Below are 20758 nucleotides of genomic sequence, written 5' to 3'. Positions count from 1 at the left end.
GTGATGTGTTTGCATGTTGGGCAGTTTCTCTTAATTATAAGGTTGTATATGACAAAGGAACTACATCAGTCTGTGTGAGCAAACTATGAGCAGCATTGTGAAACCGACCCTTCAGTGAACTGACATGCATGTGAAGGTGGCACACACTGATAAAACAGCTTTGAGCACTCTCAAGAAGCAAGCTGAAAACAAGAAACAGTGAGAGCCATTGTTTTCTGGAGATTCACAGCTTGTAAAGACTCTTGAAGCAGGGTAAATGACAGAGCTGGGGGAACTTTATGTAGCTGTGTACCCAGTAGTACCAGTTGTTTCCAGATAACCACTAAAATCCCTGTTTACCCTGCTGTGATGGAAAACTCTCGACTTTTTTTTTTCCATGTGGCAGAGGCAGAAGCTTGTTCAGGGAGAACTCCCATCCTTCTTCCCAGCCATCCGTTCATTCTTGGAAGCTGTGGTGCCAGAGGTGATGGATGTCATGAAATCATTGGTGTGTCTTCATGTCAGCACAAGGCAGGCTGTTAAATAGGTGTTGCTTCTTAACAGCTTTCAAGTCTCACATCTAAACCCTTTCTCTTGTGTTTGATACTTTTGAAGTGAGTTAACGGTCCTGCTTGGGAGAATCAGTTAGAGTCTGGATTCCATTTTTACTGTGGTTGGTGAACCACTTGCTGTGCAATGACTATTTCAGTATACCACTTGTAAGGTAATAGTTTACATTGCCATGGTTTTCCCCCTGCCTGATAGCTTGTTCTTTGAACCAGACAACTCCTACAGCTTACAGGGGAAAAATTACAGAGTTGAAATTTACTTTACTGGGCAGACTATCATGAAGTGAGCCTCCAGCAGTTGTCACAACATGTGGGTGATTATAGCCTTAATAAAGATGCAACAATTCAGCATCTGGATCAGCCAGTGTCTGCAGTGAAGTCATACCCTCAGTATCACTGTGTGCATTTTCTCCTGGATGCTTTGCCATGTGATGCATCTATGCCTTTGAAGACCTCTAGACTATAGACTTGTGGAGGAGTTTGTGTTGGTATCATTTGTGTTGGTTTTATAATGCATCCTGACTCAACTGTTACTTACGCATTCACAAGCCATTTCTGCTGTCTTTAGAAGACTGGTTTTGGCTTTTTTCTTTTTTTTGAGAAAATGATATATAACCTATAAGACACTGTATTTCTTTTTTTGTTATCGTTTATCTGTATTAGAGAACTCCAATTTGGTTCTAGTCTTTGGGTGTAAACATGTTGTAGATGTGAAATAATGAGGCTTGGCTGAAACAACCAGTTCTGAAATAGCTATGAGAACCACCTGAAGGCCCTTATAAAGTCTGGCAGTTGAAGCAGCAGTAGCTTAAATGGAGGCATGTGTTGCTTAAAAACTAAGCTATGTATGGGTTGAAGGGTTTTGTTGCCTGATCTGTTTGTTCCTTTAAAAGCATTAAAAAAAAAAAGGGGGAGGGTATCCTGATGAAAACATAGCAAGAGAGCACCAGGCACAGCCTGAATAAGGGTGTCTGATCTCTCATATCAAGTGTATTGTCTACCATTTTAAATAAACTTCAGTGAATTCCCTGATTTTGCTACTTCCCCCTTTTTCTTCTAAATGGAATATGTTGTAAGATATATTTAGTTATTTGTTTTGGTGCCGATGACCAATATGCAGTGTTTATTTTAATGTATTTCACAAAGTTAGTGGGTGGTTAGGATAAGATAGAAAATATCACTGTAACAGTTCTAGAAATGGAAACCTGAGGTAGGGGTGTACCACTGTATATGCCAGGCCCTGCAGTCCTGTGGAAGGGATGCTTCTGATACAGCGGCTTGAGCTGTACAAGTCAGGCAGCTTGGACCTGATACTCTTTGTAGAGACAGAGCTCAGGTGTGAGGGGGTCCCCTCCCAGTGCCCCAGTTTCTGTTGCAGGAGAGCAAGCTGGTGCCCTCCAGATTGTACTTGTGTGTGAGTCAATGTCTAGGCACTGTCGGTAGTCAGGCAGCTTGAGTGTCTTAAGACTGGCTTCCAGATAGCAATGTAGATGTAAGTGCTGAGAGACAATTGTGTGAGAGCTGATCCTGGCTCTAATACATAAAACTCACCCACAAGCTCTGTACTGTGTCCCTGTAAAGGCCAATGTTGTGTGCCTTGCAGCGTGCAGTGGTGATTCTCGTAATGGTATTTAGTAGGTTGGTCAAACTCACAGCTGTGTAGGTAAAGTAACAATAGATGTGAGTTACTGACCTCTTTTCATTAAAGTGTTTACTTTTGTTTCTTAATTTCATGTCTTTTTTAACTTCTCCGGTTGTTCAGGACAGACCTGCTCTTAGAAAGCCATCTCCTGCTGTGTGCTTGGACTTGCAGGAAACAGGAAGCTCCAGAAACTGCATGAAATCTTCTTGTGAATGTTTTAACATCTTTCTTTTCAACTTATCTGCATTATATTAAGTTCACTTGCACTTTGAATATTGATGTATACTGAAAAGGTATATTCCACGCATTGCTAACTATATCTCTTGCGTGTGCAGTATGCATGTATCTGTTCCAGAACATATACTTTGAAATAATTGCACCCATCCTTTTTACTGGGGGAAGGTAATTACAAAGGCAAGCACACTGTAAAATAGCCCGCTTTTTATTTTTTTTTTTTTTTCTTACCGTACCAAGTTATCTCTGACTGACTAAATGCCTTAAAGCAGGTTCTGTAGAGAGGAGGAGTGTTATTTATTGAGATTAGTAGGTGTGGCTGCAGGAAAATCAAGCAACCCCAGTAGAAGGTCTGACCTTTCAGTAAAGCTACAGGGTGCAGTTCAGCTTTAAGATGCTCTATCCAGTATGAGTTTCACTTACATTTTGACTGGGTGATTTCTCTCTCTCAGTTTTTGGACAAAATGAAACCTATTTTGCTAAGTGTTTTTTTGTTTCTGGAGCTTAATCACCTCTAACTCTTTGACTTCCAGGTGGAACACCAATATTCACACATATTCACTGTGACAGTAAGGAAAGCCACAAATGTCACAAAAGGAGCGATTGGTGACATGCGTGAGTATTTCTCTTTCTATTTTGTCTCTCTCTTATAGGAGACTGTTGCCACAAACATCAAGTTTGTCATGCATTAAATGATTGTTAGTGGGTTGGTTGGGGTTGTTTTTGGTTTTTTTTTTTGTCTTGCTTGTTAAAGTTCGGGCAACGTACCCATTTCATTACTCACTCTACCTCAGAAAGCAGATTTGCTGCTCCTTCTTTCCATTGATTCAGAAAAGCTGAGTGAGTTGTAAACAATTTGCCTACAAGCAAACAACACCTACACTTAGTTTTTTGGCTTAGTTGGAAGTGCTGTTCTGAGTATAGTGAAACTGGCAATTGCTGTATCTTCAAAAGGTTGTGGTTTGGTGGTGAGAACACATAAAAAAGAAAGAAGCCCAGAGCTCTGCTGCGTCAATGCGGTAAAAAGAAAAAAAGAAAAAAAAAAATCCAAACCGTATAAGCAGATCTCATGGTGGAGAGCTATATAAGACACCAACACTTCTTCCCCTTTCTGTTGGGCTGCTGAGCCTTTGGGCTTACTAGCTGAACAGGAAACCACTAGGAAGAATGACCCATGAAAACTCTTGTCTGCAATTAGGGAAGGGAAGAGGGAGAGAATAATATATTAGCTGAATCTGTAAAAAGAATATTCCCGCTTCCTTGTTGATGACTGTTTTGGTGTCAGGTTGTCTCTTCCTTTCCCTGGTGCTTCATGTAGAGCATTGCATAGCCCACCTAAGACTTGCAGGCTGGGGCTGGGAGGATGTGTGTGGTGCCTACTCTTGCTCTCTCATCAGGCTCATTTGATTTGCAATTGTTTCTCTCCCAGCATGTTCCTGGTAACTGCTTTCAGATCAAACTACAGCAAGCTGCTCTGACACACAGCTTTGCTTCAGTCAGTTAACAGGGTTTTTTTTCAAATTTAGTGTCTACTGTTGATAATAACTTGGGGGTAAGAGGGAGGGACAGTGGGGATGAGAATGTTCAAGAGCCCCAAGTATGAAGGGAGAGAGGGGAGCCCGGGCAGAAGGGGAGAAGAAGGAATTGGGAATCTGTTTAGCATCTACTGTGAAGTGAAGGAAAGGAGCACACAGAGAAGATGCAGTGGGATGTTATCCCAGTGGCCTCTGACAGGGTCTTTATATAACAAGACCTCAGGCAAAGTGCTGTGAAGAGTAGAACAAGGGGCCCACAGATCTGTGTGTGTAAGATGGGTTAAATGGAAAGACACGTGTTCTCAGACACAGAGGTCTCTGTCATGCGACAGTGTGGGGAACATGAGAAGGGAAGAAAGGGGATTGAAATGGGGACCCCATGATATATTAAAGGGAGTGTGGAAAGGGTGAAGAAAGCTGAAAGACCATGGCATTATTTCTCCCCTCCCAGGACAAGTATGGTCCTGTAGTATAAATTCTAAATACTATCAATATAATTGGATTTTGGATTTAATGGGGTATATGGATTTTTTAATATTATTATGTAATTGGGTAATTGGAATTTTTTTCAGACAAAACTCTTATCAAATCATCAAAACCAAAAAGCTACTCAGGAAGAACTTTTTATTTTGATAAAACCTCCTCAACTATGCTCATGGGCCACTGAAACCTGCTTGGTTTCCTGTCTGAGGCATCTAGGAGTGCTCCATAGCCTGAGGCACCTGCAGTCTGGGGCATCTCTGAGTGATCTTCTCAGTTCCTGGGGCTTGTTCTTGGAGTCCTGGCAATGCCTTCAGAGTGAAAAAAACAGATTGCTGCTTCTGGTTTTGTTTTGTGAAAATGAAAAATATTTTTATTTCCCATGTATATACAAAGCTTGGTGTGCAGGAGCCTGGAAGCTATTTGATCGAATCTGTAATCATGTTCATTATTTAAGAAAGCTGCATGAAACTGTGAGTGGTGAAGGGTCTTTATAATTGATTGTGCCCGCCAATATGTGTGTATATATATATATATATATATATGTATTTTCTTTTTCATTTGATTTGACAAAACGATAACTTGTTGAAGGAATTTCTGAACTTCTACATTGGGTTTCTGATCTCAAGGGTAGGATTGACTACCAGGGAGGGTGGCTGTGATACATAATATGAGATGCCTTGGTTGTGGTGGGTACCTTATTGTTGCTGTCCCATGATGGACACTACCAAGCTGTTGACTCTTCTGTGTTTTTCTCTTAATTTATTCTGTTGTTGTTGCTTCAGTTCATGTAGATGGTGACTTCTGTGTGGACAAGAGAGATAACTTTACATTGTGGTGGTGATGGAAGTCCTGGGGAACATGAAAGACTTTGTATAATGTTTTGCTATTTTTTCCAAATCAGTCTTTCCAAGACTTTCTGGAATAGCTATGAAAGATCTGACTAAATCTAAGTTTATTAAATATGTGGAAGTGCTTATAATTTTTCTGTTTGTGTGATATTTTTCATCTCAGGGGTTTGAGGTCTACCTCTGCTCAAGGAGCTTTAGATGAGAGGTCTAGTGTGCATGGTGCCCCAAGTCTGTGGGTGGGCATGGAGGGCCTGACTTCTCTGGCAGAATTATCCACACTTCTGTCTTCTCAAGCCTAGGCTGCAGAGATACGGAGTATTTTAAGCAAGTTTTTCAAGATTTCTTGAGCTCGTCATTAATGGAGAGCATAAACAGTTGTGTCATCCTTAAAACTAGGTAGTAGGTGCCCACTACACTGTAACTTCCATAGGCAATGTGTTTCCTTGAGTGAACAGTTCACACACACAGCGCTACTGATTCAAGACATATTTTTAGTCTCCTGGCTGATCTGGCTGGAACAACAGAGCAAGCTGCAGCTAGGATAGCTTCCAGCCCTCTCCTTTTATTTTATTTGGCTGAGGTTTTCCATTGTCTCTGTAAGCTTTAAAACTTTGTCAGATCACTCTACAAAAGACAAGCAATCAAATCTGAATCTGGGTCATACCAGGATCTGAGTATCTAAGGTGCAGTAGCTCCTTTTGTTTCTCACTGATAAAGCACATCAAAATAAACCAAAGTGGCAATAATTGCATCACAGAAAGATTTCATGCAAATGCTTTTCATTTATGAAGGAAGTTAGTCTATTTACACCAGTTTGTCATTCTGTGACTATGTGTGTGGCGATGATGAGAATTACTGTAAGAACATATGACCCAGGATGTTTGGGAGGGGAGAAGAAAAAAATATTTTGTGAGCAGACTCCCTCTTTCCCAGGAGTTCATTCAGATCTCTTCTTATTTCAGGTACCTGCCCATTTACTTTTGTCTTTGTGTAGGAGTACTTCCTTTACTGATTTTACTTGTTTTAGTTTTATGGTCCCTTTCAAGGTGACTCTCACACTCTAGATACTACCCTATTAACATCCAATCATTGCAGATCTATCTTTACAAAAGATTTAAATTCTGTTTTAGTGACTGCTGCTCTAATAGTTGTGCTCAGCTGCTATGAGATGAGCAACTGCAGATGTGTGGTGGGTTGATCTTGGCTGGCTGCCGGGTGCCCATCAAGATGCTCTATCACTCCCCTCCATCAACAGGATTGGGAGAGAAAATACAATGAAAGCTTGCATGGGTCAAGATGGGGATAAGGAGCTCACTTACCTGTTACTGCCACAGGCAAACCTGACTCAATTTGAGGAAATTAATTTATTGCCCATTAACTGTAGAAGAGTATGATAGTTAGAAATAAAACTAAAACCACCTTCCACCATACATCTCCCTCTTCCCAGGCTCAACTTCACTCCAGACGTCCCCCCAAGCAATTCAGGGGGATGAGGAGGGAGTGTTACAGTCAGTTCATAATGTACTGTCTCTGCCACTCCTCCTTCTTCACACACGTAAGTCCTTCATGACCTTCTCCAAGGTGGGTCCCTCCCATGGACTGAAGTCCTTAGAGAACTGCTCCAGCATGGGCCCTTTCCATAGGGTATAGTCCTTCAGGAGCATTCTGCTCCAGCATGGTTGCCTCACGGGCCACAGTTCCTGCTAGAAAATCTGTTCCTGCTTGGGCTCTACACAGGCTGCAGCTTCCTTCAGGCTCACCTATCTGCTCCAGTATGGGATTCTCCATGGGCTGCTGTGTGGATCTCTGCTCCACCGTGGTCCTCCATGGGCTGCAGGGGCCAGCCTGCGTCGCTATGGGGGGATCTCTACTCTGGCACCTGGAATACCTCCTCCCCCTCACTGATCGTATCTGCATAGTTGTTTCTCTGATGTTTTCTCCTTCCTTTCTCACAGCTACTGTGCCGTGTTTTTTATGCTTGCTTAAGTATGTTATCACAGATGTGCCACCAGTGCTGCTGCTGGGCTTGGCCTTGGCTAGCAGCTGGTCCAGCTTGGAGCCAGCTAAAACTGGCTCTGTCTGACATGGGGCATCTTCTGGTACCATCCCTGCAGCCCCCCTACTCCCCCTGCTGCCCAAAACCTGCCACATAAACCCAATACAAGGAATATCTCAAAATCTGCATGTTCTTGGGTGAGGATTTAATTATCTTAACTGCTTAGCTTTCTGCTGGTTGCAGGGGTCAATAAACCTTGTAAAATCATTCCTCTGACTGGAGCTTTTGGAAAAGACTTTGCCTACAGTCCAGTGAATACATATATTCACTGTGGATATTTAGTGTTGAATCTACTCCAGATAGCACACCACACTGTTAAGCCTTTTGCTTACTTCCACAGCAGTACAGGGAGTTATAGAAAAAGACCAGAATTACAAACTGCAGCATCCTGGAAGAGAAATGCTTGTAAACTCTGGTTCTTCTTTCCATTGAATCTCTCGCCTTTTGGAATTTCAGGGGGCTTACTGGAAAACTGGGCCAAAGGAAGCATTGTAAAATTTGAATTACATTTTGAAGATCTATTTTTAAGTATACTGGCTTTCAAAACAGTTGGTAGCATCTACAAAGGAAACCAGTTGTATGACTCTACTCTTGATCACTAATCTTGCTTAATCCTCTTTTGGATTTGCAGCTTTTACTTGCTTCATCTACTTTTGATGCTATGATAATAAACAGTGTAATATTGGGCATTTTAAAGAAAAAGTATTTTCTTGAAAATAAAATTGTTTAAAGTTTGGATAGCTCGTGACACTGGTACTCAGCTTCTATCTCCATTTCTGTCCCCCTAGTTGGAATTGAGAATGCATTCCACTGTAGTTAGGCTGCTCAGATAAACAAGTTAAAGTAGGGGGAGCAGTCTGGTCAACAGAGCTCTGCCCTGGTTTCAAAACTTACTAACATGGTGATAGAAAGCAGCTCTTACAGGTAGCTCTTGGCACGATTGGCCAGTGCTGCTGCAACCAGCAAGTCAAGGAGATGGGCTTCTCCTGGGGCAGCGTTGCTGCCATGCTTCCTGGATGCTGCCTCCTTCTCCCGAGGAAGCAAGGAGCGGTGGGATTGCCCGGGGTCAGCACCCACCTTTCCCTGCCTGCAGTGCCAGCCCGGCCCTGGCTGAAGGATCTGCTTCAGCATTGTGGAGGGAAGGAAGAGGTGATGTCTAGTGCCGTTTCAGTCACCATTTCTCTCTTGTAGGCCTGTAACCTGGGGTTGTGTTTGTTATGAGCCATAGCTCTTGGTGTTGAAGTTGTCTTATTTAAAGCCAGAGTCACAGCACTCTAATGCAGTTCAGGCATACATGTGCAGTGTTTTAAACCTGAGCTAGCCGAAAGGGAAGGAATTGGACATTTGCCTGTTCGTATTAGAGCAGGGACACAACAGTTTGTGTTACAGCAGCTCATTCAGGACTGGTCCAGCTGTTCTCTGTATCACAGCTGGCCAGTCTTGTACTGTGACTTAGCTGCAGTGTGCTTGATTTAACTGTTGAAGTGTCATCAGACAATGTTCTTCCTGCAAGGCCCTGAAGCAGGACCTGATTTTTGCAAGGGAGTTTCAAGAGGAAAACAAGCCAAGCTCCTCCTCTGGAAAAAGTAGGTCAGAGTTGACCAATCTTCCAAGTCCTACAGGCTGCACATGCAGATCTTCCTGTGGCCAGGATTTGTAAGATGTACTGTACACCTAGCAGCACAAGCCAGAGGAGGAGTGCTAGAAGTATCTCATGGGAAGGAGACAGAAATGTTCCCATTTAGACCCATACTGCTCCAGTCTATGCTAGGGTGGCCTGGATGGGCATCTGAGTCCCAGGATGACCAAGCTCTGTGGCTTGAGCAGCCCCTTTTGATTTGACTCTTCCTGACAGCCCTTGCACCATCCCTGCTGTTGGTCATGCCCTGTAGTGGTCTGTGCTCCATCACCAACCATAGGTAGCTGACCCTGGATCTAGAGCCATAGGCTGGTACTGAAATAGGTATCTTTGGAAGATGCGTATCTTCAGAAATTAACAATACTAGTAACAACTGCTCATGAAATGTCTCCTGCAGATCTTGGTCTGAGACAACTGTAGACTAGCTTTCAGTTTTCTTGACACATGCAATATTCTTGCCCTGTTGTAGGGTTAACCAGTAGCAGTGCTGGGAGGTGAAAGTCATGTTGGAAGCAGGCTCATGTGTTCCCCAGTGAAACTGATCTAGAAAATCCTGCTCTTTGCAGTTGCAAAAATGCCTTTTCCATGAGAACCAAATTCTGTCTCTGAATACTTGCCATGTAGTTATTGAGGCAGGGACTGTTTCTGTAAAATGTTAGTGAAAACTTGTTTTCGTCCTAGAGGAAAACTCTCTCATTACTCTGTTACACTGTAAGGATAACATCAAAGCTGTCATTCTGGCTGAGACCAAGGATCCATTTTGCTGATACTCTAGCTGGGGGACCTACTTGCCTTTCTTCTTGAGGCCCTTGCCACACTGTGGCCAACTGCAGCCCCAGAGGGAAGGAGCTTGATGGTCACTGGAAACTGTTTCTGTTTCATGTGCTGTCTCCAGGCAGAACTTTTTGGTAGGGCTTCTCCTCCAGGGAGTTAGTTGTAGACACCACTGTTTCTTCAGTTTGAGCCTTTTACTCCCTCCATTTAGGAGGGGTTGCTCTCCTTTTATTCCGTTTGTCCTCTGTAATAATTTGATTTCTTTCTGCTTTCTTTCCTTTCCCTCTCATCCCCCTTCCCAGGGAGGGCTTTGAAGTTGTGTTAGGGTTGGGCTAATGCCTGATCCTGGGGGAGAATCAGCAAGAACATCAGTCATAGTCAGATACAAAGGAAAAATATGAACAGGGTAAGTATGTGATATTTTCCTGTGATCCTCTCTAAGCACGCAGCTGTCTTCAGTAGGGGCTCCCTGAGCTTGATGTGCTTCTGATGTAATTAGTAGCCCTCACTGAGTTTCTCTTGCATAAACTTCAGCGGTTTTCCTTGACTCCACAAAAGTCTTCTCATCCACAGATCCTTTGATAAGGAGTTCCACAGGTTGCTGTCTACTGCATAAAGACTTTTCATTTGTTTTGAAAATGTTTTTTTTTGAAGTGTTACTTGAAACATCCTTTGGTTACTGTCTTGCATTTTGCAGCATGCTGACTGCCCTGCATACCAGTGTGTATCAAAGTTCTTACAAATAAATACATGTGTTCATTTATGTATTTTTGACTGAATGTGCTCTGAAAGGGATGAAAAAAAATCGTCCCCTTCCTCACACCCATCAATCAGTACAGAAAAGAACACTTGTAAAGTCTCTCACTAAAAACTATGCTCTATCAAAGCATCCAGCCAACAGTGTTACAGGACAGTGGAAACACAGGGAACGTCAGCATAATGCTAGGCTGTGCCATGCTTAGTTGGGCAGATTAATTTACTTGTACAGTCATCCCTTTCCCTTTATGGACCTGTTAACATTGATGTGCCTACGCTGTTCTGACTAAGTGCTTTGCAATCCATTCTTTGGCCCTGTAAATGAAATGCCTGTAATAACCCGACTGAGCAGCAAGGTTGGGGCAGAAACAATTCACAGGTATCCCTTTATTTTTGAGTTTCTTGTAACTGCTTGCAGTACAAATGATGATGGTTCTACTAAGATGCGATGTTTATGTAGCCAGTCTGAGCCTATACTTAGCAATGGTTCTGCCCAGTTAGGACAACTCCAGGTTTTTAAACGTTCCTGACAATTGTCTGAATTAAAAAGTCAGGGAAGAACCTCTTCTCACTTGAAGGCCTGGAGGCTGCACTTTAGCAATACAGTAAATCGAGCTCTAGAGCTGCTGGTAGAGGATCAAAACCTCTAAAGCCTCATGATACCAAATGCAGATCCAGTGTAAACTTGTTCTGCAGATTCAGAAAATGTTGCCAGTTTAAGTTTGTATTAGCAGACTTTATGCCAGACTAGGAATAACCTATACTCAACTAACATGAATCTGGAATAAAAGTGATATTGTGGGTTTTGAGCAATTTACCAAGAATGTGATGATATGCCTAAACCTACTCTAGATCAAATTATCCCTGCCCAGACCTGACATTACCGTGGACCCGCAGTCATAGTTGAACTAGGCAGCCACACTGCCTGTTCCTTCTCTCCTGCTTGTGTCTCTGTTGGTGGAGACATTTCACAAGTTTAACACTGAAAAGACTCTTAAGAAATAGGCATTTAAATTAAAAAAAAAATGCCAAACCCCTTAGATTCTGGCACACTACTAGACAACACAGACTTTTCTCTGCACTATTGCAAGCTAATGTTTTAGTCACTTTTTACTGCTGGCTGACTGCAAAGGGAACTGTACAGATAACCTAGAGGAGAGTATATTTTTTGGTCATCTTCAAATTTGCTTTAAACCTATGAAGGGTTCAACTAATTTATTTGTTGGGGTTTTTTTCCCTTTCAAGGCTGGATGAGTGAAACCACTAGTGGTGTCCCACCCCAGTAAACTGTAGCCTGTGCTGGAAGTTATTTCCTTCACTTAAGTAATGCCGGAGATGAAAAGCACTGTAATAAAAGGCACTAGTAATCTCTAATAAACGTGTTACCCAATCACAGGTTTTCTCATAACATAGCTGCTGCTCTGGGAGCTGCCTTACTTCACTTGTAGTCACCTTCCGCTCATGAAATCTCACACTGCATCATCTCCTTTGCAAAATCCTTCTTGAAGATGAAGGCCAAAAGCCCTGACGTTCCCTATAGTACCTTAAACACAGGCGGTAAATAACCTGTCACATCCTCCTTGGAACCTCTTACTGGTAATCTCTGTGTGTACTGCTGGACATTTTAGATTCCCTGAGGCTTTCTGTCATGTCTCCAGACTCTTAGACTAGTATCTGTATTACTGCTAGACTATGGATTTGTCTGAAGACTCCCAGAAGTATCAGCTCCCTATGAAAGGGAGACCTCAATTCATAGCAGATTCAGCTACAGTCCTCTTTGGAAATGGAAACTCAGAACAAATCTAAAAAGAGAGATCAAAAGTTCAGCCTTGTTGCTGTTAGCTGCTGCAGTGTTTTATGTTATTGGATTGAGGGCTTGCGATTGCACAGCTGCGGTAGTTTTTAACACAAAGATTGCTTAAGAGGGTGACAAGATGCTTTTGTATGTGGCAGCCTTACACAGCCAGTTCTGCTCCTGGCATTCCTGGGCTTCACCTCTTTAGGTGGGAGAAGAATCTCTTGGTTTTTAAAATCACACCACCAGCCTCTGCAGCAAGGACTCTGCATACTTTTGTTGCCTGTGAGTTGGCAGAAGGGTACACCAAGGTGATGTCATACCCTGAGCATCAGCATCCCCATCGGACCATTTACCCTCCCCTCAATCCAGTCACACAGCCAGGTAGCATTGCTGACAGCTCTAGGGGGGACCTTGTGCTCTGCTTCTTTTCCATTCCTCCTTGACTGTCTGATACTGATTTAATTAATCAGTTAATGGTGCCTGTGTTCTCCGGAACACTGGAGACACCTTTTTTTAGGCCCTCGTGTAGTCTGTCCTTTCACTAGTTTGCAGCAGAACAAGAGTAAGCCAAATCTAATATTTCCTATATTTGTTGTTTGGGAAACATTAGTTATTTGGGGATTATTGATATTTGACAATTATTGATAAGTGCTGTTTTAAGAATTCTCTTAAGCTGCAAAAATCACATTGAGCTGGGAAAAAACATGATTTTAAAATTCACTACATTTTCACCCGACTGTGGCAGAGACACCAAACTGTATTTCCACGCCACTGTGAAGCATATTGTCCAGCAAGCCCCCAAAAATTCACTATTTGAATAAAACTTCAGTTATTATTTTTGAACACATTTCGAAACAATGTTTTTGGCCTAGAAAGAGATTGCTGTAGCTGGTGCCATGCTGGTTTACTGTGATTGATACTAGGTAATGTGCAACCCATTGGAAATGCCTTTGTGCCCCTGCATTGGGTTTCTCTAGAGAAACTGTAGGTTTGATAAATTCTGTAAAATTCAGAGGAGCCTCTCAGCCAGACAGCAGCGAGTATGGGCTGAGCAGTTTGCTTGAGCTCCCTTCCCCAGCCAGAACCATGTGCACTTAGGGCACAGCTGGCATTTTTTAGCTTCCTTGGAGGAGAAGGAGGTAGTCCAGCGATTCCCGTTATTAGCTTGGTGTCAGTCAGGCCACTCAGCTGAGTGCAACTTCGTGCTAACCAAGTTGTACTGTAGTGCAGTAATCAAAAAAAAATGGTGGAAAGTAGACAAAGGTGGTCATTTGTGACCTAGTAAGATTTTATGAATGGGGTTGCACTTGGTGGTAGGGGATGTTGGTTAGCCAGAAGGCAAAAAACTCCAGTGAACCAAATTAATATAGTTCTTTAAGGAAGTTCTGCCATGTACCCTCTGAAATATTTGTGTAATTGCATAAATATATTATCTGGAGATCATGAGTCCAAAAACTACGGATCCAGATCTACTTTCTATAATCGTGATGCATATATTAGCTGAAATTAAAGTTAATATAGTTCTAATTAATATCCATTATGATCACAAGTGTTTATGACATGCTCGTGGAAAAAAACGTCAAGTTCTTAACAGTGCGGAACTTTTTGTAGCAAGCCACATTTTTTAATACTTCAAGAACTTTGCATTGCTTTCAGCTTTTGATGGGAAAATGATAAATTTTAATGTATGATGGTAGTGGCTTCATCCTTGTATTTTATATTCAAACAGGCTTTCTATAGTTTCTTTGTGTCTATTATGCTGTTGAAATAATTGAAATTGGAATGGCTGAAATATAAATTGTATGTCTGAAATATTAATTATATTAATATGGGGGCCTGATGGCAGTCATCTCACCAAATTAGTAACATAAGATCAAATGGTTTCCAGTCATTGCAGAAAATTTTACAGGTTTCCTTAATAGACAGATTGCTCAAAGCATTACTCATTTTTAATGTGATTGATCCTAATTACTGTCCATTGTGTTTTTCACTTCATGATTCATAATGTAATTTAGAGATAGAATTCTACAGCAATTACTTAACTAGGAGATAAATCAAATTAGGAAAAGCCATTGAATCTGTACTTCCTACCTCTCAGCCATTTCTTAAGCCAGTGTGTTTAGAAATAACTGTTTAGATGCTGACTCTGCTTTTGTTATTGGATATCTGTCTTCAACCCCTGGCGATTTGGTGGACGCTGTAAATCTTACAAAAGGATTATTATGAACTTTTTGTCAATTACCTTTATAATTCATCTAGCTATAAGATGCTAATTTCAGGAATTTCTGTTAGTTCTGACATCATTAGTTAGTATTGACATCAAAGCTGAAACTCTTAGTTTTATGTTTTAGTGTAAAGGTGGGATTTTAGATACACTTGTACTTAATTGTCAGTTCATAGTTATTTGTCCCTGAGAAATACTAATGGAGTCTGGTCCCTCTGTTCAGAGCATTATCTATGCCATTGTGTATGAAGCACTTGACGCTGGCAAAATTACTGTGTTTTAGTTGCATGCAAATACTGAGGCACTTGCTGTGAATAGTCAAAGAGAGCCAGGAACAGAGGGATATGGAATCATACCTTCCACTCCCTGTCTTATGGTAGTGCATATGTCCATTTGCAAATGTTCCAAACTTTACTTACATTAAAAGTTGAGATGCACTGTAGATAGCTAGCCCGCAAATGATGTAGGAGTCATGCGAGAATGCTTGCACAAAGTATAGCCCAGAGCCTAGCGGAGCTGTATAGAAACTTCACTTTCTTTGGAAGTGTCCTGAGGAAGAAGTACAAACTCTTACACGTTGCTTCTTTTGAAAAGTCTGTGGTTGGTATTTCAAGAGTAAATGCATGACAGTGCTGTCTCTACATCGATAAGTCTCTTGTATTAATTGCACTTGCAATCAGCTTTTGACCCATAAATAATTTCATAAAAATGCTTCCATTTAAAATCAAAATACAGATAACAGCAGCAATCAAGCTACTTTTCACTTAGACTTTCAGGTTAGTTTTTTGACAAAACACCCGACAAATCAACTAGCAAAACCACAAACAGGAATAAATACATTTATGCAAAAGGATTCACACTCTGTCTGTTCTGTCTGCGCTGGATAACTTTAATGTTTTGAAATATATTAAGTGAATACTTTTGTGTTACTTGCCAGATTGCTGGTAGCTAGTTTTTGGTCCCCAAACAATAATGAGTAAGATTTTGATTAATATAGTATAGTTTATAGCAATATCTTAATCAGAGCACACAGTCTTCCAGTATTTTTCCTCTTTGTCTGAAGAAGGAAGTTACAGAAGAGATTTTCATTTTCTTAATTGAAAATAGCACAAAATAAACTTGGAAAAATGAAAAGGCAGATGATTAACTTTTTGCCTTGGGTTAAAAAAGATAATAAAGGCAGGGAGCGAGGGGGCGGCTTGGCAATACTGAGTTACAAAGATGGATTTTTCTAATTTTAGTTGTTCCGTGTCTTGGATTTAGTTTCTGTTTCAACACTTATTTGGAGTCTGTCTGATAGGAAGTTAGTAATGCCATCTGTATGCCAGCTGTGCAGTGGTATGGGTTTTCCACGTGCTTCGGAATTTTGTCTACAGATAGGAAACCAATTGCTGTTTTTGTTTAAAAGGAAAAATTAGAGTTTTGTAACTTATAGTTAGGGCTGATCACATAATCACATAAAAAATTGAATGGAAAGGGAAGCAATTGATGTTTTGCCCAGAACACTGTTTAGCACCAGTATTTTGGTTAAAAACCAAGCTTTTGTAGGCAAGCTCAGTCTCTTGGCAGAGCAAGTCTGTAGTGTTTATTGCCGAAGTAGTGCTTGATATCCAGACATACCAGATGAGATCTTGTCACTTCTGATTTCAGTAGATATTTTGCTGTTTAGTTTCAAGGGGCCTTGATTCCCTTATTTCTGGTACAGATTTATGTAGTAATTCACAAGGGAGCTAATGTATTCAGTAAAAGTTGGCAACTAGTTAGAACTGACATTGAGAAAACAGATTTAAAAAACACTTGGGGGTTGATCCCCCTGTTCCCCTGACTTTAAATAAGAGACAAGATCAGACATAAATTCTTAGGAGCTAATAAAGATTGCTATTTAAAGGCTTTCCACACTGATCCCCAACTTTAAATAGCTGCTTGTTAATTATACAGGTAGTGGTGTGACTTGCGAAACCATAGTAATTAGCTAAGCCTCACAGATACGGACCACAGTCTAAAACTCCTTAGGGAGTCCTGGGGAGTTTTTTAGCAATCCAGGGAAATTCTCACACAGTGAAATCTTTGAATCACAAAATCTATTTACATACAGAATTTTAATCGAGGGAGCCTGAGTCTAGGAGAAGGTTTGTTTACTGTCCCTAAAGTTTCCCTAGCTACAGGAATACTTAATTCAAAGTATGACCCTTGAGTGTAACTCTGCATCTCCAGAGGTAATTGAAGTACTTTGTGGGCAAGTTCAGTATCTCTTATGTTTGGCGATGCCATCAGAAAGCATGTTAGGTCTGGCAGATTTTCCCCTCTACTGGGACACCAAAAATTTTGAGTTTTGACTCTGTTGTGCTTTGGTACGTGTACAGAACTCCCTGCGCCTTTTTGTGGCTGTTTGGTTGGTTTTTTTTCAAAGGTGATTGATTTCCATTTGAATGTATCAACTTTTTTGTTTTGCTCTTTTCCTCTTTCTCCCAGCTGAAATGCCCATGTAGTTCTGGGCCTCAGCAATCTCACTGATAATGTTTTATTGAAATTCAAGTGTCTCTAAAAACATTTGACTTTGTTGAAAAAAGTATCTTTAGACTTCAAGTGTGTACAAAGAGGAATGTTCAGACCTTTTTTATATAGTAATAGGTTTTAATCTCTTTCAAAAAGAGACCTTTAAGAAAAGGATTCTTGTTTGTGATGGGTATTGTATTTGCTTGAAAATGTTTCAGTAAAGCAGAGGAGAAACTTTGAGGAGAGGATGCTGGAAAGATGAGTGCGTTTTACCACAGCAGAGCAGATGGCTTTTCATGATCACCAAAATAACTGGGATAATGTCCCATGCTCTCTCATGTGAAGCATCTGAGCAATGTTTTAGAGAAATCTGTAAATGACTACATCAGCCTTGGCCCAATTCAACAGAAAAAAAAGTCTCATTGGACAGAAAAAGCATCACTGGACTGAAAAATATTAACCAGTTGGAAAGATGGGGCTGCCAGCAATGCATTCTTTGCTCTCAGGAATGGCTCTTACTAGACCCATTCGTTGAGTTTTGTTGGTGTGTATTTTTCTCCCACTGATAATTCTGATTAGCTATAGTTGTCATATGTTTCTACATTTTCAGTTAGTGTTTTGCACAGTTGTTATTCAAATATACTGTGTAAATAAGGTCTTGATTTTGTGGTGACCTCCACAGAGCTCTGATGATTGCAGTGGCTTCAGATTTGAACAACTCTCCTTATGCTGTGTTTAGCAGTATGTAAGTGGCCTGATTTCCTTCACGATTGTCAGACCAACAAAGGTTAAAGAGGATCCAAATATGTATACCAAGCTTCTTGTTTTCATTATCTGAAGACTGTTTTTGTGGAGTAGTTACTTCTGTGAGACCAGCCAAAGTAATTAAAGGCTAGAAAGAGAAGAAGGGGTAAAAACTTTTAAAAATAATTACCTCTGCCTGGTAGAATTATACATACTACCAAAAAACTTGAATCAATCCCAGTGCCGTTCTGTTTGTTCAAGGCTTTTCTTCTCCCCTCTTAAAAGCATAATATCTGTTTCTTTTTGGGAAATTGTTAATATCATTATATCATTCATGTCATTATATTTATGTAATTTATATAGCTGAATGTTTTTCTGTCATAGACCATGAGGTGATCTGTGGTTTCACATAACCGTGTCGAATATTACAACCCAAACTTGAGTTTTACCTAACTTGAACATCTGTTTTGCTCTGTAGTTGACACTCCAGATCCCTATGTGGAGCTGTTCATCCCATCTGCCCCTGACTGCAGGAAGAGAACAAAACATTTCAATAACGATGTGAATCCTGTGTGGAACGAGACCTTTGAGTTCATTTTGGACCCCAATCAAGAGAATGTTCTTGAGGTAAATGACATGACTGAGCTGCATCTGTGACAATGGAAGTTGTACAATGTTTGGAAGGTTAAAATAACAGCGGCTTGTATGTGTATGGCATCTGTTGTCTCAAGATTTGAACTTTTTTTTAAACATTAAAAGCTGTTTTCTTCACCATGAACAGTATAGTCTTTGGATTAAAACTGATGTTTGTGTTCTGCCACTGTTGTATACACACGCAGTGCCCAGCAGAACCTTTAGATTCTGGATGGAGTACAGTGTCAGAATTCAAATCTGTGAAACAACCTCCACACACAAAACCTCTGTGAATTCCAAAGCTTACACAGACTCCACAATCCTTTTGCCTACTCAGATTATTTTAATGTAAATCTTTATCCCAAGTGCAGTTTTCACTCCAAAGTGTAAGCTCTTCAAAATCCTGTTGTATTGCTATTGGTTTTAAAAGACAGCCCACAGAGATTACAGCAATGGACATAAAGTTCTGCCAGGAAACAGAACAGAGGTGCCATTGAAATAATGAGTCTGTCCTAAAATACATTCATCATTTCAAAGGGTTGCTTGTGGCACAGGATGAGGAAGATTCTTTATAGCTGAGAAGAGGCTGAACCCAGATGTAGCAACTAGTTATTCAAATAATTGTATCTTGATTCCATTTGTTTTATGCAAAAAGATATGGTCCAAGCCGCAAACATGATATTTTAGGAGATAGAATTCCCCAGAGTGGAAAAAATTGTAAGCTAAATGAGTTTGGAGAACTCATTTAATAGAAACCATTTAAATGGTAATTTGAAATTCTTTCTAAATGTCTTATGTGAGAACTTGAAAGGCTACCACTGAGCAAAAAGGCTGCTAGACATAGACCCACATGGATTAGAGCAAAAGCATTGAACAGTGTTCTGCGGTATCCACATATATCTAAGGATAGTATCACACTTTGAAAAGGTATATGCTCTGACATGGAGAATATGAGAAGAGACTTGAAGATCTGGCTGGGTACAGAGAGAAGTTTAATGTAATTTGTAATGCTGCACATTTTGCCAAATCATTGCTTTAAAAATCTCAGTCTGTAGATACAAGGACAGGATGTATGGATTCCGTCTTCACTGAAAAGTTACTGTATGGTTTTTGGTGTATCACATCTAAAACTGTAAGTTTCTCCATAGAGAAGGTTTACTAACTGGAAATTTGAAGTAATTGTATATTTTATATGTATAATTTAAATTTATGTCTGCTTAGAATGTGAGATTTACTGGCTGAAAGGTGCTTGGGTTAAAAACCCTTTGTAAATGATACTGTTGCATTCATGCAATTGATTGCCTTGAAAGTGCCACCCACACTATACATGAGCTTATCCTGTTTAAAAGAACATGTCTGTTGGCCTTGGGTGTTGACTGGGTTGGGTTAGGCCTATTCCTTTATTCCTTTTTCTTTTTTTTTTTTTTTTTTTTAATTTTAGGTGTAGGCTGTATGGAATTAAAAAGATTTATCAAAGTAGAATTGAATACCTGTGTATCTTTTCTAGGTTACTTTGATGGATGCCAACTATGTTATGGATGAGACTCTTGGCACGTCCACATTTCCTATATCTTCTCTGAAACTGGGAGAGAAGAAGGAGGTCCAGTTAACTTTCAATGATGTAAGTTACAACATTCATAGCTTTGCCTTTGTTGGTGTAGCTTTGGACATGATGGAGAGTTCTTAAAGAGCACCTGAACTGAGAGACCCAAACTACTGTGTAGACTGGGATGTACCACATCTCAGTCCTTTTTCAGGTGTCTGAATTTTATCTGTGCCACATCCTGGCTAGATAAAACTTCTTCACAAATCAATAGAGAACGGTGCTTATAAAGGGTAAGGGATGTATCCTAAGCACTCTCACTGAGTCTGATGTTATTTGAGTATTCCTTCAGTCATTTTGTTGAAGCATAAGAAAAACATTTAGCCTGCTTTTGATACTTATCAGAAGTACATCTTCCTAGATGAAAGGAAATCTGAAACTATTTCTGATCCCATCAGTCTACCTCAGTACTATGTGTGTATGTGTTTTCTTAATATAGAGCTAAGTGGTGAATTCAAGAAGAGATTAGAGTATCGTGGAGGGGGTAAGGGTGGTAGCATTTCAGGCAGGAAACAGCTGAGTATTTGGGGCACAGGAGGGGGTATCTCAGGTAAGGATTGTTGTTCTCTGCATATCCTGCTCTGAAACTTGTTTTCTAAGCATTCACTGTTGCTCATGATTAAACATGGAGTGCTGGCCTAAGGCACTGTATTTATCTTCTTATGGTCCTGCTGAGAGGAGAATTAAAAAAAACAGTGCCACTGAATGCCTTAGTGTCCCCGCTGAGAGAATCCTCTCTTAAAGT

General features: G+C 40.6%; 1 protein-coding gene across 1 annotated transcript in view; it reads left to right on the top strand.

Moving 5' to 3' along the window:
• LOC141955808 (cytosolic phospholipase A2-like) overlaps positions 1 to 20031 on the top strand; it is a gene marked incomplete at its 3' end in the record, with an annotated part of 30326 nt that extends 10295 nt beyond the window's left edge. The window contains exons 5-7 of the mRNA XM_074895343.1: positions 2958 to 3039; positions 18256 to 18404; positions 19918 to 20031. Coding sequence (XP_074751444.1) covers positions 2958 to 3039; positions 18256 to 18404; positions 19918 to 20031 — 345 coding nt within the window. The remainder of the gene's footprint in view (positions 1 to 2957; positions 3040 to 18255; positions 18405 to 19917) is intronic.
• Between the last annotated feature and the right edge of the window lie 727 nt (positions 20032 to 20758).

This window comes from Athene noctua, unplaced genomic scaffold (assembly GCF_965140245.1).
Source record: "Athene noctua unplaced genomic scaffold, bAthNoc1.hap1.1 HAP1_HAP1_scaffold_667, whole genome shotgun sequence".
In the NCBI taxonomy this organism is placed as follows: Eukaryota; Metazoa; Chordata; class Aves; order Strigiformes; family Strigidae; genus Athene; species Athene noctua.
This window is presented reverse-complemented; position numbering and strand designations above follow the sequence as displayed.